Source organism: Mya arenaria, chromosome 10 (genome assembly GCF_026914265.1).
Source record: "Mya arenaria isolate MELC-2E11 chromosome 10, ASM2691426v1".
Classification (NCBI taxonomy): domain Eukaryota; kingdom Metazoa; phylum Mollusca; class Bivalvia; order Myida; family Myidae; genus Mya; species Mya arenaria.
This window is the reverse complement of record NC_069131.1, coordinates 61881553-61907123: the sequence shown is the minus strand read 5'-3', so window position 1 is coordinate 61907123 and position 25571 is coordinate 61881553. Positions and strand designations below refer to the sequence as shown.

At 34.6% G+C, this 25571-nt stretch overlaps 1 protein-coding gene across 2 annotated transcripts in view; it reads right to left on the bottom strand.

Annotated features, from left to right (window-relative positions):
* Nucleotides 1-383: 383 nt before the first annotated feature.
* Nucleotides 384-25571, bottom strand: part of LOC128205859 (NPC intracellular cholesterol transporter 1-like) — a 37494-nt gene continuing 12306 nt past the window's right edge. Inside the window, exons 8-32 of one of the 2 annotated variants that reach the window (XM_052907872.1) lie at nt 25126-25289; nt 24653-24697; nt 24307-24434; nt 23677-23764; nt 23111-23207; nt 20417-21458; nt 19778-19919; nt 17458-17690; nt 17129-17229; nt 16230-16390; nt 15155-15283; nt 13980-14162; nt 13279-13393; nt 12773-12900; nt 11032-11169; nt 10045-10134; nt 9214-9404; nt 8378-8623; nt 7959-8017; nt 7227-7368; nt 6104-6335; nt 5530-5643; nt 4803-4965; nt 3846-3908; nt 384-3651 (exon numbers count right to left, since the gene is read on the bottom strand). In XM_052907872.1, coding sequence (XP_052763832.1) covers nt 3635-3651; nt 3846-3908; nt 4803-4965; nt 5530-5643; nt 6104-6335; nt 7227-7368; nt 7959-8017; nt 8378-8623; nt 9214-9404; nt 10045-10134; nt 11032-11169; nt 12773-12900; nt 13279-13393; nt 13980-14162; nt 15155-15283; nt 16230-16390; nt 17129-17229; nt 17458-17690; nt 19778-19919; nt 20417-21458; nt 23111-23207; nt 23677-23764; nt 24307-24434; nt 24653-24697; nt 25126-25289 — 4211 coding nt within the window. In that variant the 3' untranslated portion in view covers nt 384-3634. Of the gene's footprint in view, nt 3909-4802; nt 4966-5529; nt 5644-6103; nt 6336-7226; nt 7369-7958; nt 8018-8377; nt 8624-9213; nt 9405-10044; nt 10135-11031; nt 11170-12772; nt 12901-13278; nt 13394-13979; nt 14163-15154; nt 15284-16229; nt 16391-17128; nt 17230-17457; nt 17691-19777; nt 19920-20416; nt 21459-23110; nt 23208-23676; nt 23765-24306; nt 24435-24652; nt 24698-25125; nt 25290-25571 lie in introns of both variants that reach the window. The other variant, XM_052907871.1, reaches the window with a different exon arrangement.

Below are 25571 nucleotides of genomic sequence, written 5' to 3'. Positions count from 1 at the left end.
TATTATTGGGCGGAAACCATGTTTCTATTTTTAGTTACTGTTACCTTGACGTTCACCTGGTCCCTCTCAAAAACAATCCTAAGCTAGCTCTTCACACAAGCTTCATACATACATACTTGCATTACTATTCATCAATTCTTACTAAAGTTCATGGGCGGAATTCATGTTTTCTTCAATGAGTAAGTGACCCTTGCCTTGACCCGACTCGCTCAAAAGCAATCCCATTCTAGCTCTTGAACTAAGCTACCTACACACCAACTTTCATCACTTTCCATCAACTCTAGCTCAAGTTATTGGGCGGAATACGCCATTTTAAGTAAAGTGACCTTGACAGCTTGGTTGATTTAATGCTGGTTTTCTTCAATAACAAGCCACCATTTTATGGAATGTTTTATTGATTGTTTTTTTCGGTTTGCTTCGAACATCATTATCATGTGAAACATATCTATAAAGCATATTCAAATTACAACACACATGGTGGAAATTAATCAAGAAAAGACAAATTAGGTATAATACAATAACAAAGAAAACACAAAGCCAAGATTACCAATGCTAACTGGGTTATTAAGTACATGTATGCAATACAGGTAATCAAATGGTGCCTTGAAAGGCAGTAGGTAAGAACAAATACTTGAACTAAAGTGCAATTTTGAATCAAACTGAACATTTGTACCATTACACTTATATATAGAGGCAAACCCATTGTAAATTAATGAGTGTATGTGCCCATGGTGTTGCTATACAAGTTTATATAGAATTGTAATTAGAACTCGTTTATTCCAGCTTTTTCTGTATTAGTACACACATACAAAAGTACAATTGTATTTAATTCCCCACAGGTTTCAAGTATTGGTGCTAAGGTACATTTTCATGTAGTTTCTGATTTCAGAAAACTCAGAAAACACACACTGAATATAAGATTTCAATTGGTGTTTCGGAAAACGTGACCAATAATGAAGGTATAATGTTTAAGTGAATGCAGTTTTCCCAAGAGAACCAGTTATATCATTAGGAACATGTCATGGTTAGGCCTGGGAATCAGGAGTATCTGGTAAAAAAAGTCATTTCACATTGGTGTAATTTTACAAAAGGGGATTTAGGGGGAGTGTCGAGTTAAAAAGGGGTTTTGCTACAACTGGGGTAGAAGAGAGTGGAGGTATTATTTTAAAAACAGGGTTGGAAGGATGGGGGTGTTTTTTTCTTAAAAACTTGATTCAAAGGGATGGGGAGTGTCTTTTTATAAAAAAACTTGGGTCAAGGGGATGGGGAATGTCATTGTATAAACGGAGGCTAAGGGGACGAGGTGTGTCATCTGATAAAGGGGGTTGAGGTGGTGGGGTTGGTCATTTTTTAATAAAGCATTAAGGGTGTGAGGGCATATATCAAAAGAAATGCATTCACACTAACCAAACAACAAATCGTACATAGATTATTAAGAGGAAGGGATCATACAAAAAGGTCAAATAAATACTAAGTAACTAGCATGTACAATTAGTGCAAACACATCTTAAACATTAGCACTTACATGATCCAATAAAACACAAATAAATATACAAAGCAAACACATAATTATTACAGTATATTAAAATGTGAATCTCAATAAAGCACTGAAAAGTCAGCTTAAATAATAATAAGGCCGTCGTAAGCGCTTATCATACAAGGTCATACACAACTGCCATTCCATAAATACACAATTGATTAGAAGCAAATAAATGAACCCAGGTATGCATAGTTTATCTGTAAAATATTCAGGGTCTTATCATTGACCATGAGACAAAATTTTGTCCAGATAAAAACATTTAGTTAAGTTTACTTTGTTTGAATGTCAGGAATTACATTGAAATTTGTGAATGTCAGATATTACATTGAAATTTGTGTATTTCAAAAATCACATTGAAATTTGTGAATGTTAGAAATTACATTGAAATTTCTGAATGTCAGATATTACATTGAAATTTCTGAATGTCAGAAATTACATTGAAATTTGTGAACGTCAAAAATCAAATTGAAATTTGTCAGATTGTCAGAAATAACAGTAATAAATTAATATCTTAAATGCCCAATAAATTTGATCAAGAAATATAGTTTTACAATATAAATACCTTATTTGGAAAAAATCCCTATAAATTTGTTATTAATAAGGACGATAAGTGGTATTCTTTGACAATATTTTTTCTTAGAGCTAACAGGCAGTGTTGCTACTAGAAACTAAGACGTCTTCATGGATTATCTTTAATTTTACATTCAATGACTTCTACCTGAGAATCTATTTGTTTTGTCAGGAATTAATTTTTTGTTTTTTCAGGAATTATTTTAATTGTCAATGAATAAATTTCATAGAATAAATATACACTAAAATTTATGTGTAAATGAACTAAGCAAAAGTTTAATTTGAAACAAGTTTAGCTCAGAACATATTTCATAGAAGCCTAAGTGTTTAGTGTTGAATGTCTTTAACCCTTGAATGATTTACCAATGCCTTTACTAAGCTTCATTATAGCAAAATAACTTATTAACTCCTTATGAATTACAAAGAATCATAGGATAACTGGTGTGAGCCCTATAGTACCATAATATATAATACATAACAAAGAAAATATGATATTCAATCAGGCTTACAAAAAAAATCAGAAACAACTTTAGCCAGCAAACAACCTTATCACAAATGTATACATGTATGTTATCATTAAGGTAATATGAGCCATCTGACATGATTTTTGGCCTTCGGACATAGTTATAAAAAAAATTAATTTAAAAATCATTAAATAAAATTTACCATTTTTTAAAAAAAAATTCACTATATTTCAATTAAATCCAAACTTCTTGCTTTAAAAGCATTCTCATTAGCGCATCATTTTCTTAAAGATTTATGACTTTTACTGTACTTATGTTTCCATAGCAACCTAGGCTTTTGTCGTAACTAATATCGACTGCATTTATAGTGTCTGTTTCAAATAACCGGATTGTCTAAAATCATGAAAATGAATCATCAAAATTCTCTTTATACCAGTGTTCCATATCAAAGGGTGAATGCGAAAAGGTTCTAAGTGACATTAAATAAAGAAGCAGATAGAACCTTTTCGCTTTCACCCCTCGATATATACTCAGTGATAGATTAAAAACTATAAACTAGTTGGAATATTGATTTTAAAAATGTAATCTTGTTAGGCCTACTTGTGTGAAAGGTCAACTTTAGTATACAAAAGAGGCAATGAATGGTCTTAATAGTTGTAGGCATGTATCTTGCGTAATTTTGGAGATATCATCTTGAAATTCAGGGTAACGCTTTCTGAATTGTCCTTCAATTCAAATAACTAATAAAACATTGAAGGAAGTTTGTGTTTGAAGGCCAAAAATCATGCCATGCACTCCTAATTTCAGCAGCACATTGGACAAAAATATTAACACTTAATAACCATGAAATCATCCATAAATATCACAAAACACAGTCTCCTATAAGCTGGTGGTTTTAGTTCCGGGTACCCTTAATCCTTGGCACACCACTTGTGTTCATGGTTTCACACTAGCAGTATGGTTCCACCTGCAGGCCTGGAGCAAATTTTAGGTAGTGTTTTTTTCCGAATGTTTACTTCAGGGTCATTAAAGTCTTCCTATTCACTTTTATGAACTGTTCTCACATGTGAAGTCCAACTGCAAAACACAAATTGCAAATTTGGAATCTTTTCTTGATTTTTATGTTCATGTTCACAAAAACATGCACAAATAAACTACCCTCTGACAATTAGAAACAGAAAGAAACTACAAATGATCATAATTTGGCGGTGATTCATTGCGTCCAAAAAAATCACTATTTGCTCTATTGTCTACTCCATTGATAACTTTACTTTTGCTCGATGCTAAAACTCTCTGTTGATTCTGGTAAACTTTTTCTTTGTTGAGACTTGGACCTGAAACAGAAAAGTAAAATTACATTTATATCTTGATTCGTGTTGTTTTATTTCAAGTTAAAGCTCACCTGTTTTTTTCGGCTCAGTGTCTTTGTTGTCACAAAAATAATAACCTTACCAACAATCAAAACAGTATTCAACTGAAACTTGGTACTCATGTTGTTAGAGACAATATGCACTATTATAACATGGCCCGAAACTCCGACTTCAAAAGACAGTGTGTGTATACCACGTGATATATTACGGTACGTCATATATGCTACGTTGGAATGCAACATTTTGCTTAAAATGAAGACTTAAATCAAAGATAACTATTCTTATACTGCACCATTTTAAATAAAACAAAGGGCAGTCTATGCCGTTTAAACAGCCCCGTCTTTGTTTTATTATCGAAGTTTCATAAGGTGATTAGTTTTATCAAACACTTTGACAAACCTGTTTCCGAAATAATGTTTTGACAGTGCTCCGTCAGACGGCCGTATTGTGCAAAGGTTTTTCGAAGTGTTTTAAGAAACTAAACTCGAAATCAAACTGGTAAAAGACCGAATGCGGGGCTCTGTAAGCGGCATAGACTGCGCTATGTTTCATTTAAAATGGTGAAAAAATAGTGAAGTTATCTTTGTTTAATGTCTTCTTTCAAAGCAAAATATTGCCTTCCGACATAGGATTTATGACGCAATTTATCACGTGGTATACACACACTGAAAGATGTCAAGTTAAAAACTTAATAAGATTTGTATCAAATGTCATCAACTAAACAAAATAAAAAAAAATCCATTCATCATAATTATTTAGTTGTTGTTATCAAGGGATTTAACAGTTAATTGCATTGATTTTCAATAAATGTAAATATTAATCTACCACACTTATTATTTCCAAGTACAATTCACTTACCACAATAGCTGAGCAAAACAGGCAAGAATATAAGGCCGTGGGAAGCCCCGAAGACAACCATCCCGAGGTACATCCGGAAATAGAACACTTGGAATAACTGGGACTTGGCCAGCGCTAGCACGGAAATTCCTACAAGCTTTGTAAGCGTGATACCACTCAGCACCTGGAATTCAACAAAAAAATAACAGTGATTGTGATTTCGATTAATCTATGAATAACTAGTGAATAACTAATAAAAATTGGTGTTCAAATGACTCAAAACATTGATAATAAATATGGTGTGTTTCCGGTTTCCATAGAAAAATCTGACATGAGAGCACATGCTGAGGTCAGTAACGTGGCTGGCTGATCCAGTAACTAACTATGCAGTGTGCGCAAAGGTTGGATTTTTACGAATGTTGAGACAAGGAATGCATTACTTTAGAACCAAAATCAGCAAAAATATTCTCAAAAAATCCGCCCTTTCCCCCATTTCTTCATCCATAGTATTTGTATGCCTGTCCATACAGTAGATAAACATTGGGGTGTCTGAATGACTCAAAGGTAGACTGTCCAACTCCCTACACAGAGGTTCCGTATCCAGTTGGGGAACATTCTTGTGGCTTCTTACATGGACACTTAGTACTGGTCAGTTTGACCCAGGAAGCGGGCTCGAGTGTTTAAAATTGGTTGTAAGCTTTCAACGTAATATAGCCAAAATAAATTTGTATAATTTAAATAAACTTACAGAGCTGCCCATATGAGCGAGGGCGTCTTTAGCTCGTTCTACTCTCCCATGCTCAATGCTGACAGCAAACGCACGGGCAATGTGCGAACAAAACTCAACCGATATACCAATTGCCTGGAAATAATCAATCAGTATAAATAAGGGTATATGATGATTATATTATAGGAAATTAATAAGAAAATAAGATTTATGGGTGAGATTTATTTGACATATAAGCTCAGAAGAGCTTTTGTAGCATTAATGAACATTTAAAAAGTTTTAAAACTTCAATAATTACGTAAGATTGATTCCTGGTAGATAACCAATACTTATACAATATTGACACAGGTTTGTTCAGCCCCTACTATATAAAATTCAGAATTTGAGCAAGCCCGGGAGACATTTTACCAGTGCAGGGCTAATGCCAGCTTGTGTTAATTTCGACCACTTCTTGTCATTTTTGAGTTATGGCCAATGTTCAAGTTTTTGCACGTCCCCTCTGCACATGACAACAAAGCAAACAAAAACACCATTTAAATATAATTATTTTTCTTCAAGAAACACAGACAAGCTAATAAAGAAAGTATGCTCCTACCATGACTAGATTAACGAGAGAAAGAGCGTTGAGGTTGATATCCCATAGGAACATCATTCCCATGATATCGACTACGATCATGATTATCGTCAGGCACACGATGGTTGCCGAGACAAAGTCGAACCCTAGTAGAATGAACGTCACAACAAAGATGGCCGCCATACAGATGCCCAGGTTCTTAATTGTCATGATAACTATGGTAAGGTATTGTTCATAGAAGACATAGAAGACACTGGAAAGGAAAAAATGAAAAATATGAATTAGACTAACATCTGAGATGCTAAGAATTAGGCTACTTGAAATTGAAGAATAAAAAGGGTGAAAATCATCTCATAATCTGGATTTCAAATGAAGATCTGATTTCAACACATTATCATATTAAAGTTTTAATACTAAAGGATTATTGTAATGTAAATAGTTTAATTCATTTATGCCAGATGAACACATGATGTGTCTTTATGCTTAAAAGAACACAGCTTATCTATTCATTTGAAATGCCACACACATGGGCATGACCATATAATCCTTTCTTGCCACAATATTTCTCTTACTTTAAATATGTTAAAGCTGCACTCTCACAGTTTGATCTTTGAATGAGCCAAACTTTGGGTCAATGTCTAAAAACGGTGATATAAGACTGCTGATAAAAGATCAGATCGCAATTTTTAATATTTACGCTCGTAATTTGATGTTTAATGGCTCAAAGCCTTACTTACGCTTAAGGAAAAATGAAATTTTTGGCATTTATAATCAATGCCAATTAAAAATTGTTCGAATGTGACTTAATTGAAAACATAGAAGCTGAAATCAGCTGATTCTAAGACAATTTATAAAATAAAGTTATCTAAATGGTCAATCTGTGAGAGTGCAGCTTTAAACCTTTTTTTGAAAATGTTGTAATTTGAACATTTTTATACAGTTTGGATCTGTGATGACATTTATGAGGTAAATAAAAAAAAAAGTTTTTAATATTCTATAAAGCAATGTCCTAAATTTGGGATAGAATCACAAGTGTTAGATAACTTCGAACCTATGTGAAACTGAATAGAAGCTATCAACAAGTCCCAGAAAATAATCTTACATTGTGCGTTACTTGAAAGAATAATTAACATCTATCACTAACCTGTAGGGAAAAACTTCTTTTTCGGGATCAGTAATATTCATTGCTATGGAAATATTTTTTGCAATTTTTCTCGCCTCTCTTAATCCCATGATGTAATCTCCAGAAACCTTCATTGGCGTATGGTAGGTCATAAAGTAAGTCGCTGGAATACAAAGTTAAATATTAAAACAACAGAATTCCATGTCAACTTTGCATTTGGTAATTATAATGAAACAAAACATAAATATAAGAAAATTTCAGATACAGATCAAATATTGCTTAAACACAAGAAATATCAATAGTTTCGCTAATCATTTTTTAATTCTTGTTTCACACCTTAAATTCTATGATTTTTTTTACATAACTGAAAAATATGTAATATTCACTTTATATATATCTTAAGTTAGCTTATATCTTATCTTGATTCAGTTTGTCTCATCTTAAATTCAGATATTATCTTATTTTAAGAAAGCATTACCTTATTTTAATTCAGTTTTTCTTATCAAATCTTAAATTTGTTTATCTCAGTTAAGTTTATATTAGCTTAAATCAGATTTTTAATAGATATTTTGATTCAGTTTATCTCATATTTAATAAACTTCACTTATCTTACAAGATACAAGAATCTTAATTTAATGTCAGGTTTATGTAACAATTTATTTTAGCTAAATGAGCTATTTTCCGACATGAATAACAAACATACAGAACATATCAAAATATAACAAAGAGCTGGTGACCTGGAAATAAACTTACCTCCAACTTCAGTCTTATTCTTGACCAGGTTGACGCCAGCACCATACGCAGCATGCCCTCTGTAACAGACAGATAGCAAAATATAAGTACCAAGACACACTGAAACAAGTATGGATTCAAACTGGGTTTTAAAAAGGGCTGGGTGCTGCAGAAAAGGGACAGGAAGCTAAGGATAAAATGGGCACCTTGTGTCAGACTGTCCACCCTTCCATAATGTCTACTTTAGCTAAAACCATACATATATTATTACATTTAAAAGTATGAATTTTCTTTGCCCCTACTAATTTCAATGATTTCCCTTGTAGTTGTGTAGCGAAATATCTGACTGATGTTTTTCATAAACCTAAGATTAACTTTAGGGCACCAAATACAAATTTTTGAAGGGGCTTACTTAATATATACTTAACAAACTAACTTACCCCTTAGCACACTTAAGTCCAGGATTATCTTTCAAGAACATGGGCATGTATTTTATAAAATCATCGGGGGTGGGGCGACCCTGTTGTTCTGGCTGTAGAGGACACTTGTGACATGCTTCATTTGATGTTGACGGACAGAACTCTCCTGTTTTGTTGTTGATACGACAACATGGGGGATTCCCCTGAGCGCTTATCCAATCAAAGTAGTCGTCCATCCATGAGGAGGCTGGCTGTGCTATAGATGTGCTGCAAAAAAATAGTAGTGTTTATGAGATAGAATCAATCAACTTTTATTAACCTTTATCGACCAGGATGTTATGAATGACAGTTTAAAGCAAAATATTAATAGAATTGTAATAATTGCAATTTAACAGTACACTAAGTCTAATGTATTTTAATTCCTTAAGAAACATAACTCAACATCTATCTTTATCAAGCGGTGAGGGTCCAATTTCTTAATATAAAATAATAATAAGAAAACTTACTTTTTTTTAAACACAAAATAAGTACTTCTAAATTCACATTTAGGGGAAAAAGGTATGTTATAGTATTTTGAATGGGGCCAAATATCAGCCCTGAATTAGACAGAAAAAAACACATGCTTAAGGTCCATAATCAGACAATTACTTCAGCCATGTTTGCTGCTGTCGTATGCGTAATGCTACTGGTAACATAATGTTCCCAGTTTCATGTAAATAGCTTTCATGGTTTTTGAATAATAAGCATGGTTAAAGTATTTGGATGACAATGATGATGAAGACACCAAGGGTTTCAATACCAAGACCTGATTAGTTGAAACATATATGATGATATATAGTTTAAAAAGGAGTATTTACTAGTTAGCCAGCTGCGAGGAGTAGAACACTTGGCCGATCAGGGAATCCTGGTTACAGCCTTTGCTACCGCAGATCGCGTTCTGAGACTTCATGTTCGTGTAGTTGTAGCCTGCCGGTATCACAAAGTATATCGGCGCTCCGACAGAGAGGTAGGCAGAGAGGTTGTGGAAGTAGTCGAGAACAAATGAGTCCTGTAAATAGATCACAGGATATATAACTTCAGCTTTGGTGAAATACTAAATGCATTGATTATTAATGAAATGCAGAATTATAGATAATTTTCGATTTCAAGCTTATTTCTTAACAAGAATTGTGAAACAAGTTATTACATCAATATATTAATCACTCTTGTTGGCACGATGATATGGTTTATTTATGCTTAAGTAAGGCATTGATATATAGTAATATACAGTCAAAACTTGATATGTCGAAGTCATTGGGACCTCCGGAAATACGTTGAGATAACAAACATTTGATATAAATGAAATACAAAAAGTGTATAACTAAACTGAAAAAAAAAAAGTTTGACATAACCAGAACATCAAGATAAACGTTCAACACAGTGAGTTTTGACTATATAACGAAAACGGTCTTCAAAAACTAAAACCTGGAACAGTTCTACCACACTCTAAAAAATAAAGTCTAAAATGAATGTATTTCTTGTGAGCTATATGTTTCCCAGTGATGCTGTCTGTAAAATATCTCATTTTCACAGTGGTATACTTTTGTTTCTATTGCATTCAAAAACTTATTTTTTACTGTTTTACTAACACAGCACACTTAGGGTAAGTCTTGTTATTATGTTAATGTTATTTGTAAACGTTTGCTTACCATTGGCATGGAAAGAGCCTGGTCCAGTCCAACAGTTAAATGACACGCCATCGCAATAGATGCTAAAAACCAACCCACGAACACCACAATCTGAAAATGAACATTTAAGGGTATATATTATATTGTTAGTGGCAATAGCCAAGTGGTAAGCTTTTCAAGATCTTGGTCAAAGCTTCTGTGGTTCAATTCCCATACAGAGCTTTGTTGATTATGAGAACTTGTTATCACCTAGCCTGGGCGTCTTTTCCATAAAAAGATCCAAGTTGATTATAGTCATAATTAATTGAATTTTAATGTCATTTTTTTATTTTGTGTTAATTGAATATTAGCCAGTTTTGAAAATGAACACAAAGTTGAAGAAATAAAAAGAATCAATGTGTTGCCATTTGTGATGTTTATACAGATTTAAGATTATTGAAATTACAACTAAAATTCTTTTCTGAAATGGCTTCCTGAATGGTAAATGAATCTTAATCACAAAAACATGGAAGAACTGACATATATTTGTCACTATAAAATATTTTTGCACAACGATGACAATGCTGACAGCTTCACCGAATCTATCATAATAACCCAATTTTATTCTTCGAGAAACAGGTGAGCTTAAAATGTATTAATATTCCTACTTATGTATAATAGCATTATACATGGCATTGGGCAGATTGTTCAGAACTTTGTTTAAAGATTTGTTTAAATTTAATATCATTATTGTTAACTTTCTTTATTGCTCTGGAAGGTTTAATAGATACACTTGTGATCTGCTGTGATTCTAGCAATATTTGTGACCACTGTTTCAGCTGTACTTGTTTATATTTAAATATATGAGCCCTACATACACATCAGGTTTAAAAGTTAACAACAATGTCGTTAATCTTGTTGTTAACTTTAACAAGTTTTGAACAATCAGCCCATTGAAGGAGGATTTGTTCTTAACAGCTGAAATCTGACATAATGATACTGTTAAGTGATCATAAAAAGGTTACATACCACTATAGGTCGGACCCAGGAACAGAGAAGTCCGTGTGAATAGTAGTTGTTAACCAGGTAGTAGAGATACCCTTCGGATTTCTCTTCCTTTTCCTTTTTTGGTAGTTTTAAACAACAGCACATGTCAAACCGATTTGACTGAAATAAAGAAAAGGTTTAAAAGTTTGTCTTTAAAAAAAATAGTATGATTTTTCATATATTCTATAACTACATTCTTCAAGGGAAAATTCGAAAGAAACGTTTGAATCAAGTTATAAAATAATAATAATAATCCTTCTATCATTTTTCTGTGAGTAAATGTAAGAACATATTGCGTAAAATCTTTTTTTACAAAATATGTTCGAACTGATTCAGATTAAAGGCCAGGAACAATATTGGGACTTAAGTCTGTTCAGTTGTTAAAGTGCTATTCTTATCGGTTAAATATGATACTTATTTCAGGCTGAAAGGCCATCTAAAGAGCTAAAAATGAGGGTTAAAATCTAAAATAAAACAATAACATAACTGTTATTCTATACTAACTGCAATATGTATAATATCCACTTAACCAGGTAAATTTTATGCTCCAGTAATTGACACATTGTACCGGTAAATGACACATTGTACCAGTAAATGACAGGTAAATGACACATTGTACCAGTAAATGACAGGTAAATGATACATTGTACCAGCAAATGACAGGTAAATGATACATTGTACCAGCAAATGACAGGTAAATGATACATTGTACCAGCAAATGACAGGTAAATGATACATTGTACCAGCAAATGACAGGTAAATGATACATTGTACCAGCAAATGACAGGTAAATGATACATTGTACCAGCAAATGACAGGTAAATGACACATTGTACCAGCAAATGACAGGTAAATGATACATTGTACCAGCAAATGACAGGTAAATTTTATGCTCCAGTAATTGACACATTGTACCGGTAAATGACACATTGTACCAGCAAATGACAGGTAAATGATACATTGTACCAGCAAATGACAGGTAAATGATACATTGTACCAGCAAATGACAGGTAAATGACACATTGTACCAGCAAATGACAGGTAAATGACACATTGTACCAGCAAATGACAGGTAAATGATACATTGTACCAGCAAACGACAGGTAAATGATACATTGTACCAGCAAATGACAGGTAAATGATACATTGTACCAGCAAATGACAGGTAAATGATACATTGTACCAGCAAATGACAGGTAAATGACACATTGTACCAGCAAATGACAGGTAAATGATACATTGTACCAGCAAATGACAGGTAAATGACACATTGTACCAGCAAATGACAGGTAAATGACACATTGTACGGGTTCATGACACATTGTACCAGTAAATGACACATAGTACTGGTAAATGACATGTTGTACCAGTAAATGACACATAGTACTGGTAAATGACATGTTGTACCAGTAAATGACACATAGTACTGGTAAATGACACGTTGTACCAGTAAATGACACATAGTACTGGTAAATGACACGTTGTACCAGTAAATGACACATAGTACTGGTAAATGACATGTTGTACCAGTAAATGACACATAGTACTGGTAAATGACACGTTGTACCAGTAAATGACACATAGTACTGGTAAATGACACGTTGTACCAGTAAATGACACATAGTACTGGTAAATGACACGTTGTACCAGTAAATGACACATAGTACTGGTAAATGACATGTTGTACCAGTAGGTTTAAAAACATCCGTAAGCTTCAGCCTACCTCTTGTCGTTTAGCGTCAATGGTCATAAGACTGATGAAGCATGTTACTTGAAGGATGAAATCAAACAGGACGGCCATCGCAGCATACAAGGCAAACTCACGCACAGCCGGCATGTCCGTCATCGCACCTAAAATACAGTAATGGGTTATGTAACAAAGGGTTGTAAGACAGAACAGCAATCGCATCTTACAATGTAAACCCACGCACAGCCGGCATTTTTGACATTGCACCTAAAATACAGTAATAGGTTATGTAACAAAGGGTGTAAGAAAGAACAGCCTTGCATTATACAATGTTTACTCATGCAGGGCCCGCATGTCCGGTATGTCTGTCATCGCACCTAAAATACATCAATGGGATATGTTACAAGGGGTGTCAGACAGAACAGCCATTGCTGAATTGTCAGCAACATGCTTGTAGCATATCACCAAGCACGGTCATGTTTTTTCAACAGTCTTATAATCCACAATACTTACCTAATGATACAAGAATAAAAACTACTCACCGAGAAAGAATGCTACAGATTCTGATGTGCTGGTCAGTAACATGCTAGGTCCAACTATTCCCAAGATACGGCCAACTTGCTGTTCTAGAGTCTCCCCAGGTAAACGTTTGTCTCGCTGAAGAAAATAATATAGAATATGGATCATTAAACACATTATTAAGGACAAATAAGAAATAGCAGTTATATTAGCCAACTTTAAGGTAAATATCTACAGTAACTTTTAGTCAACAGTGCTGTGTTCAACAACAACTAAGTGCATAGAGCTGCTGAATACAAATGTTAAACAATAACTTCATGTTATATACCGGTAGGTTGAATACAAGTGTTCAACAATTACTAAATACACAAGACAAACAGCTGGTGGTTACCATGACAGCATTGTTTGGAATCATTGCAATCCCTAATTCAAGTTCACTTACATACACATGGGTTAAAGTTTGAATTTTTCAAAATACTGAAAATAGGGTGTTTACATAGGGAAATGCCATTTTTACAATACATTATATAGGATAAATATTTTCCAAAATATTGAATTCAGTATCAATACTGAAAACTTTTACCCATGCATACATTTCATAGGCCCGCTTAATGCATTAACCATAATAAACTTGATTACAAGGAATATACATAATCGACCAATGAATCCACAAAAAACTTTGATACAGACTGACATAAAAATGTGGAGCTTTAAAGGCACTTACCTGGTAAGTTTGCACCAGAATAAAGATGTTATCAACGCCGACAGCAAGTACAAGGAAAGGTACAACCTCGATGATGATCAGCGTCATTGGAATGCCGACGTAACTGTAGAATCCGACAGAAGCCGCCACCGACAGCAGTACGATTGTGATGCCAATCAGTCCAAGAGTGATTTTGGAGTCAATCTACAATGTAATTTTTTAAAGTGAAATTTCATTTAAAATACAACCTACATTTTCAGCCAATGAAATTGCAGAAAGGCAATCATTAAGTACTAGACTTAATCATTGAGATTTTCAACTTTCCCGGGTGTTTAAAGATCAGTCTACTGCCACTCATTCGGTACACAATCCCTGCGTCAGAGTTTGCGTTGACAATGTGTTAGCCAATGAGGTTGTATTCAGACAGTAATATGTCCTAAAGTAACATTTTAATGATTAAGCTGGGCTTGCTGGCTCAGCTCAATCTGCCCATTCTTAATCATTTAAATGTAACTTCATGTCATCTAACTATTACTAAGTGCTTTGCAATTGGATAGTAATTTACTGGTAAGTATTAAGAGGAAACAGTGGAATATCATTTTAATGCCACTCATAAATCTCTATCAGAATCATAAAGATCAGTTTATCATTAACTTTTTCTTGTACACCTAAAGTTAACATTCCATTCGTCACCATCTGTAAAAAACAGCTTCTGGTGCTTACTCGGTGAAATATATTACGATCTTACACTGAAACCAGGATCCAGTAGTTAAAAATTCAAGTAAATACCCTGTAAAGAGGCACCAGGCTAGGGCCCCAAAGAAAATGTACAAGAGACACGAAATGTACAAACAAAACAGACTAAAATACAGTTGAGACCCATTGCCTCGATATCCCAAGGAGCCAAGCGGGAAAGCTGACACAGAGCAAAACAAAATCGGACCTTTACATGAAGTTCGAGCCAACGACGAAATCAAGCCAAGGGATATCGAGCCAACTGATTTGATTTTATCAGTATACCAGGATAGCTTTTGCAATAAATGTTGGGGTTACCTACTTGGAAGAGTCAGTGAAAGATCAGTTCGATGGAACACTAGTTCACTTGGGGGTTAAACTATTTTATACGCACGCAACCTCACACTTGTCCCAACATTTATAAATACTTTTAAAATTAGAATCATAACCGTAAAACCTACCAGGATTGTATCAAAAGACTTGAACTGTCCGAGAGCGATGGTTATGTAGGCAAACATGATAAGGTAGCTGAGAACGATCGTGAGTACATCAGACACACTCTCGCGGTTCAACTCATCTTGAATGGACCTCTGAAAACATATAAATTATGATAATAAAGCCAAACGAGAAGGTGAACTCAAGACCATACTGTCGTAACATCTGGCCAACGAGTGTGACTAGGGATCAGTTAATATATTTCTTCACAATATATGTAAAATGAGTTTAAACTAAACGAAAAGGCTGTCCGATTAGTATGTGGAACACTTGTTTCTCAACGAAGAGACCCAGGTTCAATTCCTGGCTCTGGTGCATGAGAGTTTGGTTAGTGGTCACCAATCTGGGCAAGGAGATTTTTCTACTGTTTACCCCACAACACAAAAACCCACTCTTGGTAAACATTATGCCAATGAGAGTGACTTACCATAAGTTAACATGATCTTCTTCACAGTCTTTGTAAGATAAATAAAGTTTAAACTAAAACAATACCATTTTACTATTTTACCACCATTTAATTTAAGGTTACTTACATGAGTCACAAACTGACACGAGATACGTTAAAATAATTTCAAATGTCTTTTTATGAATTAAGCAATTAAAGGGCAATAACTCTATAGTAATTTGAATGACATGGCTGGTTATCAACCTTGACTGAGATACTGTGCCCATACATGCATTTACCAAGTTTGGTGATGATCGGACAACAGCTTCTTTAGTTACTCTAAGGAGGCGGACAACCTAAACCACCCAGTCGCTCTACATAATACTTCCATTTTATAAAACAGGCGTATGAAAATAATCAAATTTTAACAAATTGAAAAATTATCACCTAGGGTGTTCTATACTTTTTCAGGGGCCAAATTCAAGCTTTAATCATTGTCATTGGACACGCTTCAGTGATTCCATTCATTCGATTAGCCAATTAATTTTACAGTCCAATCAAAACGCTTGTATTTTATATCTCATGAAATCAAAGGTGTTATTGAACACAGCACCAGATTTTTAAAAAGATCTTATACTAATCAAGCAAGCACATACCTCTGAGGAGAAAGATAAAATCATGTTTGGATTTTTGTAGGACTTCATAAATGCAATAAACTCCTTCTCCCACGCTTTGGCCATTGCGTTGTCTTCATCCTTTAGGTGGTTATTCACCACGAACGTAATCACGAAGGCCGTTGCATTCTTGTATTCAACCCCTAGAAGATAATATATTTTCCAAAATAATAATCTCAAGTTAGGACATATAATGAAGGACAACATACATATAACTAAGGGCTATTCCAGTAAAACATATAACCCCCTTAAGGAAGACAATTATTTGAAAAGTATGTGGCCTGGGTGGCCGTCTTTTTTCGCTTATTTGGACCCAAAAAGGGAAAATTAGCTTCTGTATGGGTATGGGGGTGGCATAATTAAAAGTGTCTTCCCCATGGGGGTTATTTGTTTAAATGGAATAGCCCTAAACACAATTGACCAGTTGCCAAAGCCTGCATTTTTTAGAGATCACTCGGCACGATTTTTCAGTTAATCAAATGGAAAATGTAACCATGTGCTTTTATTCATTTATAAAATCCAATCATATCATTTGTAAACTGTTTGTTGGATTGGCAAATGGCGACTATTCGTTTGAGACTACCGGTAATACTAGCAGCATAGCGGCCACACAAAACCTCCCATGGACAAAACCTCCGATGCCATTTTTGACTAGGTGGACAAAACCTCACCACATCATTTAGACATGGGTAACACAACATCCCATACTGTTTTGCCACCCTGAAAATAACATCCTATAAACTTTTTCTGTATATTATTTATCAACCTAGACAATCATTTATCACTCATATTCACACTTACTGGGGTATCCTCCTGGCAAAAGCCAAGGAAACACTGGGCCACTATACACCACTACAACAACCAAAAATATATTCACTTACCAGGATAGCCTCCAAGAATGACCCATGGAAATGCTGGACCACCATATGCCCCAAGACAACTCATGTCCAGTTTTGTCTGGTCAGAAATGGAGGCTGGGGCTCTGAAATACACATAAAAGTGTGCATTGTAAGAGGCTGAGTGTGAACAGAAACTGTTCGTTGTTCTTGGATATGATCATGTTAGAAGTTGTGGCTATGAAATAGACAGAAAGTGATCATTGTTCTAGGACATAGAGGCTGGGGCCTTGAAATTGCAGTGGCAGCCAACATAAACTTTTTCAAAATATTCATCAAAATTTAATAAGTAGTACATAAGCTTCAAAACTCACTGTGTGCAAGCCGTAAAATGGTCAAGATAATCGGCAACCGTCCAGAATCCGGAGTCGTCATAAGCCACCTTATTCAGATTGGTCAAGTTATTCTGGTAGAACTGAAGCACACTTTCGATAGTACATTCCTCATAATCTGGCGCTAGGGGCTTGAAACATATGTCTTTTAAGCCAACTGTGCCATTTCTGAAGGGTGCTGTGATGTTTTCAATCTGCGTTTGTAGGTCCAGGACCTGGAAAAGAGATACAAATAAATCATAAGTACCGTACTCAATGTAAAAAACAAAAAATACAAGGAAATTTTCTTATCCAGACTTGAATGATAATATTAAAGAAGAATGAATTTCAGTGTAAGAATGTTCTTTCTTAAATACCACACATGGCCTTGCACTCAGTGATCGGAGCCAAAAACCCATTAGTCACACGCAGAATTACATGCCAATCTCAATTGAAAGCAATTAATTCATTAAGTAGGCAATTAATTAATCAGTGTTAAAGCAAATTCAATATTAAAAATAGACTATTCCGCCATTTTTCGGTGTATGGATTGAAAAGTTTTGGCGAAACATACATGGATCACTGTTAGATTAGATTTCAATGCAATACATGATGTGCTGAGATATTTACATAAATTGAATGGAAAATATTTGAGGTGGTACACAAACTTTAACGTAAATTCTAAGTAGAAAAAGGCGCATAATTTTGTCAAAATGCTTGATAGAGTTACCTTCTCCTGTGTACAGGTTGGGGGCATGATGGTGAACAAGCATGCAAAGTTTCAAAGCCAGATGTCAATGGACTTTGAAAATATTTGAGGTGGTACGCAAACTTTAACATAAATTCTAAGTAGAAAAAGGGGCATAATTTTGTCGAAATGCTTGATACAGTGACCTCCTCTTGTGTACAGGCTGGGGGCATGATGGTGAACAAGCGTGCAAAGTTTCAAAGCCAGATGTTAATGGACTTCGAAAATATTTGAGGTGGTACGCAAACTTTAACGTAAATTCTATGTAGAAAAAGGGGCATAATTTTGTCAAAATGCTTGATAAAGTTACCTCCTCCTGTGTATAGGTTGGGGGCATGATGGTGAACAAGTGTGCAAAGTTTCAAAGCCATATATCAATGGACTGCGAAAATATTTGAGGTGGTACACAAACTTTAACATAAGTGGTTACACCGACGCCGACGCTCGGGTGAGTAGGATAGCTCTCCTTATTCTTCGAATAGTCGAGCTAAAAAGTATTAATTATATAATATCACAAGAGTTTGAAAGTCTTATAGGAACTTAAGGACATCCTTGTTAGCTTTTAAAGAGGAAATATTTCATGATGAGCTCACATATTTCAATATAAACAAGCACAGTTGAAAATCTTGTTGGAATTGTTGTTAAAAAATATAACAGTTCACAGATATATCCATTAAACTTCCTCAGCAGTAAAGATTTGGAAGTTAAACGATGATGTTTACGATGTTGCTAACTTGAACAAAGTCAGTGGTCGATTTTAGCACAAGCCCGCATGCCCTGCACTAGTAAAATGCTTTCTGGACTTGCACAAATTCTGGAATTTATACAGCAGGGCTTGTTCAAAAATGTATTGCCAATCAGAAGTACAGTAGAAACTCACTAAACCGGAACTCCACAAAACCAGAATCCTCGGGATACCGGACTTTTTTCAGAGTCCTCGCGATGTCACTTTGTTTTGACATCCGGTGCGTCGTTAAATATTGCACCTGTGATGTTGTGTTAACTCGATAATTGGATAATGATGATAGCGCTGTGGATTGACTGCCGCACGATAATCAAAGACTTTATGATTGAATCAAATTAGAGTGGTGCATTAATTAAACTATCAAACATACTTAACAAGCATTAAATTACAGACAATCGGATAATTTGTTTGTTTGTTACTCAAATCAAGAACTTTGATTGGTGATGAAGTGGTCATTATCGCGAGTTGTTTTATTTTAAGACTTGGAAAAAAGATGATTATAAAAACACAGAAATGTTTCATTATGTTTATCACTTTTGCATGTGCTTTAATCATGTTTCATTTTATTCCAGTTTTCAACTTCCCTTTAAAGGTTAACTCAGTTAATATTTTGAGTAAACTTACTCCGTACATCAAATCCTCACTAAACCGGAATCCTCACTAAACCGGAAATTTTGCCCAGTCCGGACCTTGTCTGGTTTAGCGAGTGTCTACTGTATAAGAATCCGGGCTTGTTCATCCAAAAGACTAATTTCAACAATAACTGCATATAATAATTATGACCTTTAATACTGATCCTAACAATAACATAGAATATTCCATAATATTACCTGAGTCATAAACTCTTTGTTAAACATGGAGGAGTATGGAACTGTTTTAGTTGATGGGTAGGGTTTGTCGTGTATAACAGGGGTGTTGTTTCCTTGGTTGTTGGGCCGAGTAATGATCACCTGCTCAGTCCTGTAGAATGGACTGTAAGGAAAAAATAATGATATTGTAATTTTTTTAATCATTTTGGTTTTTATTTTAAGGGCAGATATTTTTTTCAAGAGCCCCATACTCAGACACACCTGTCTGAATCCCCAATGTTGTTGGAATCTTTTTAAGAGAAAAAGATTTTGTAAATGCTTATACAATTCTAGAAAAAAAACAACAATTCTTTGGCCTTTTTGCTAGTAATATAAAATAGGGGGGGGGGGGGGGGGGGGGGGGGGGAGGGGGGATTTTAAAAACAATATTAAAAATGACCAATTCGATTTTAAAAACAATATTAAAAATGACCAATTCTACATGGCATGAAAAGCCAAAATTATATATAATATATAATTTCCTGTCTACTTTTTCTCTTTCTGCACATGTAAAAGATACAACAAAATGAAACGGGGTCCCCACAGCAGATAGCCAAAATTCACATATAGTATGGATACCTCAAAAATATACTTTGTCCAAAAAAAAAAAAAAATTCTTACCCAAAATGGCTGTCAAAATAGTCTTTCTGAACCCTCGCTGTACTTGTAGAAGCAGACCACAGTTTTACTGGATCTGTTGTTACGTTATATCGAATAATTCCGCCTGCAAGAGAGCCAAACACAATAATCGTGATCAACAGCACGGGGATTGGATACTGGGCACACCATGTGCCCCAGATTGTGAAGATCTTCCTTAAAATGTCCTCGACTCTAGCTCCGAGTTTTTCAAGCGTGCTGATATCCGCAGGAGAAACCATGGACATTACAATGTTTGTTTGACTTGATGATGATTCCCCATCAGAATTTCCCACTGAATATTTCTTTCCACTACAGAGGCCATGTTCTTTAATAATGGTGAAGCAAATGACGTAAATTCCAAATGAAAGGAAAAATGCAGCGAATATACAGCCCATGATGAACGATATAGCGTCAATTGAAAATATTTTCCATTGTTTTTTTGGAGCTGGTGGAGGTGGCAACGGAGCACAGCTTACTTGACAGTCCTGGCAAGAACAAGCCTGAGTATCGTTGGTTACCGTCTCGTTGCAACGAACATTAGTCATATTCAGCGGATTGTATGTCTCGTTTTTATAAACGACAGCCTTGTCAGTGAAATTGTATATGATTGGGAAAGGTGCCTGACCGTTTCCAGTGCTTCCCATGTAAGCCATCCACGTGGATGGTGTACAGTCCTTGGCGGGACGACCACAGAGAATCGACATAGCTTTATCATTTGACGAAGGCATCTGAACATCTTTACATGAGTCGTAAAAGTCATCTACATATTTGTTCGTCATCAGATAATAAATACTTGGCACGCCTTTTCCAGTTTTACAATTTGGATTTGCGTCGGGACATGTAACATCATCATTTACAGCAATAAACTTGCTCTGGTGCGGCGAGCAAGTCATCTGGCAGATCTGATTGAGGAAATTGTGGTAGCAGGCGGGGCAGCGTTGGAGAAGATTGTTTGGTACACCGAGGCTGCTCTGCATGGTTATTAGCTGCTCCGTGGAACAACATGTATAGGTGTTGTCGTCTCCTGAAATAAAATCATAAACCTTAAACAATATTAATGTTATGGCATAAGCTGTGAAATACTCTATTTTTGCATTTTTTTAAAAAAAGTTCTGCATGTTTTTCAAGCTCACAAAAACATGAAAATAAACCAGTTAACTGGTTAACATTAGGGCAAGAGGTTGTTGTTTTTTATTTATAAAAATTTTAATGGCTATGCAAACAAAATTAGCTTTATTTTTCTTGCAATGTTTATAACCCATATGAATTAATGGCACTAGAATTGGTTTCTACCCAATTAACAGACTCAAGAATTTATAAGGTTTCAGCTTTTGTCACAATAATCATAATTTTTGGGAGACATAAAGGGGCTGTACTCTGTATGATAAAACAGTGAAAAAAAGAGAAAATTGTCGAAAACTGACATAAACTTGGCATCGATGTGTACAATGCATTGTAACTTACTAACTGAAGTACCACATTGTTTACATTTTATTTAAGTTTAGCAGTTATTTCGTATTTTTCCATCAAAAAAGATTACTGGGTATGTCTACCAGGTAGAATTCATTCCTTATGCATGATCAGCTAGTCGGTGTTATCACTTGATATTACTGAGGTAGGCATATAGCTTAATTATGTCACCCAATTAGAGTAAGCCTTCGTAGCTCAGTGGATACGACACTGGACTGCAATTTTTGGCGACATGGGTTCGAACCCGGTCTCCGACACAATTTTTTTTTTTACATTTTGGTACTTTTTTTACAATTATGATATCAAAGCGTTACACATTCTATTAGATAATTGCCCTGAGATTCGTTACAGAAAAAAAGTTTTGTGGGTGCCAATCTGGTGTACAGTCCCTTTAAAGCTGCATTCTCACAGATTGTTTTTGACAGCTTTTTTTTTCTTGGAATGAGCATATTTTTGCGTAAATGTCCTATACCATGGTTCAAACAGAATTTCCATTTCAAAATTCCAGTACATTTCCAGGACTTTTCAAGGATAAAATTGATTTTTCCAGGACGTTTTATGCGGTTGAAAGTGTACCATTTTAATATTTAATGACAAAGTATTTATAGTGCATATCCTCAATATTGCAGTTAATATTAATAAATACCGGACCGTACCGTACCCGGGTCCCCGTATGTCCGAAATTTCTTGCAAATGGCGGCTTAGAGTTTTGCCGAAAATTATTTTTTTTAAATAAAAAGCGAAAGTATCGTCAATCTTTTTGGTTTTTGTCTATTTTCAAGGACATTTGTAAAATTTCAAGGATTTTCAGTTAAATTCAAGTACATTTTAGGCTTTTTTTCAAGGTACCCCTAAATTCAAGTACATTTCAAGGACAAAACCAAATTCCAGGACTTTTCCAGGACTGTGCGAACCATGTATACCCAGCGATGTTAGACTATTCCCAGAATAGCACATGTCAGTGTTCAGATTTACGTTTGAAAATTGATGTTTTATGGCTAAAAGCGTTACTAATCGCTAAATAAGAAAAACAAAATTTTCCAATTTATACCAATCAGTTGAGATCTGTTCTAATGTGAGTTATCTTCTATGACTGACTTGAAGGTGCTGTTGCCAAAATGAGGTGATTCTGAGACAAAAGATTTAAAATAGGTCAAAACCGTCAATTTGTGAGAGTACAGCTTTCAGCCAGATTCACCAACTCACCGTTGTATAGAAGAGGACAGAACTGTTGCACAATGGCCAGACCCGTTTTATTGGTCAACTTTGGAGGTGTGATTGTCTCATTGGTCGCTTTACAATTCTGTAATTTAAAAAAACTAATATGTAAAAACCCATTTCATTGAAACAATTTAAATATGAAAAGGCACAAAGTGGACATATTTATGAAAATGATTCATAAATGCTCTTCGAAGAATCCACAACCAAATTATGTTATAACTGATACAATTAAGTGTATCATTTCTACGTAAACAGTGCGTTTTGACTAGAATTAAAGCTACTGAAGATTAAAAGAATAAAAAGATACAAAAGAGCACACTAAAATCTGCTAAAATTTCAAAGTCATACAATAATTGATATAAAGTTGTAACAATTTCATTTTGAAATATTTTCACACTTTACGATAATATTCAGTCTTCAGAAATGTAACCAGTTCCCCTCCATTCAAATATAAAATACCCTGATCACTCAACACATTGGATTTCAGAACACAGGTGGTCTCCCCTGTAGGTTACACACAACTTTATTTTCGAAACAGAAGATATTCTTACCAGGTTCCCCCCATTCCATCCCTTTTCACACTGTCCGTACCAGACACACTGCCCCAGATCCTGGTCTTCAGAATACAAGTTGTCAGCCCTATAGGTTACACACAACTATAGTTTTTACAAAGCATGGTAAAGAGGGGAAATCAACAATTGTAAGACTGAATATCTTCTATAACTCACTAAAACATTTACTTTCCATTGTCAATATATTTTCAAATGCAGGTATTATATATATTTTATAGGTTATTATTTTTTCTAAATTTCGGAAAGGGGCCAGGGACCAGATTCATAAAGCATCTTAGGTCATTTCCTAGGATTTTCATAGTCAAACTAAAAAAAATGTTTTTTTTAAGTGTTTTTAACATTAATGTATGTTTTTTTTTCAATTAATGAGAATAATGTATTTTTAATACATGTAAACTCTCTTTTATTTCATTGAATAAAGAGTTACTAAAATTATGAAAGTGACTTAAATTAGGAAATAACTTAAGTTTTATAAATACGGCCCCTGGGGCAGAATACAGAATGCCATAAACGTAACACAAATGCCATTTGAAGTTATAGTAATCTTTTCTGCTTGTAAAGGGAGATCACTGGGTTGAAAAATTTATCATGTTTTACATGTTCTCTAACCTGAAACCCTCATCCTCAATATTGACTGGAATTGTCTCCCCTGCCGGCGTGCCTGCCATTTCTACAACATTGTAGCTGGGGCCCTGCACATCTCGCTTAGTTACTTCAACACTTGGGAAGTCTTTTAGCTGGAATGAAATAAATTTTACAGAAATTAAAATGATCTAAAATCATAAATATGACGTTGAAACCATGATAAAATGTCATTATTTTTTTTTTATATAATTATAATGAATGTAACAACAATTTGTAAATTAGAAGAGGTCTGGCAAATTGTTTGCAAAATTTACCTTGGACAAGCATTAAAAAACATGGAAAATGAATATTCAGTCTGGCAAAAGATTACCTCGATTTCCTCAACCGTTGGTGAGTCAGCTACAGGCTGATGGGTCTGAAATGATAATTTGTCGATAATATGCCTGTGTCTTCACTTATAAAGATACCAATTTAAAATAGTATCAACCCAGGGTTCTTTTATCTGATAATTGTCAAATCTTGAAAACCTGGAGGGGGTCTGCTTCAGTATGAGGAATTCAAGCCTATAGCAAGGTAAATGGGCTTAAACCCTATTTGATTTTATTTCAAAGTCATTTATATACATTTCAAAGTATTTTCAGCTGTTTTTATTGCAAATACCTTAGTAAAAACATTGATAGCTCCCTGTGAGATAGAAATTAATTTCAATTTCACCTCCATTTTTTTTATCAAGATTCAAATGATACTTATTTTATCTAAATCAGGTAAGGGTATCTTTAATGTTCATTCATGCTACTGCAGTGAAACTAACAAGTAACTTTGAATTCAGCGTAAACAACTTACATGTATTTCCTGGTTTGGGGTAAAGGTCAAGGTCATGTTTGTGTTGTGGTACGACTGGAAGAATTTCACGAAGCTATTTTTCCAGGCTGTTATGTCCGCAGCAGGGGACGATGCATTGAGTACAAATGTCAACACAAACCGTGTAGCTGTTTCGTAAGCTTTGCCTTAATAATGGAAGAGGAAGTACCAGTCAATGTAATGAAGATTGCTAAGATCACAGTATTTTTACAATATTTGCTTTAAGATAAGAGATATTTTTTGATTTGGTAGATCTTGATTTACATTTTTTTTTTACTTGGTAGATCTTTTATCTATTTTTTGACTTGGTAGATCCTGATATATATATATATATTTTATTATTTGGTAGATCTTGATGTATATATTAACTAGGTAGATCTTGATATTTTTTATACCTTGATATAATTTTGACTTGGTAGATCTTGATA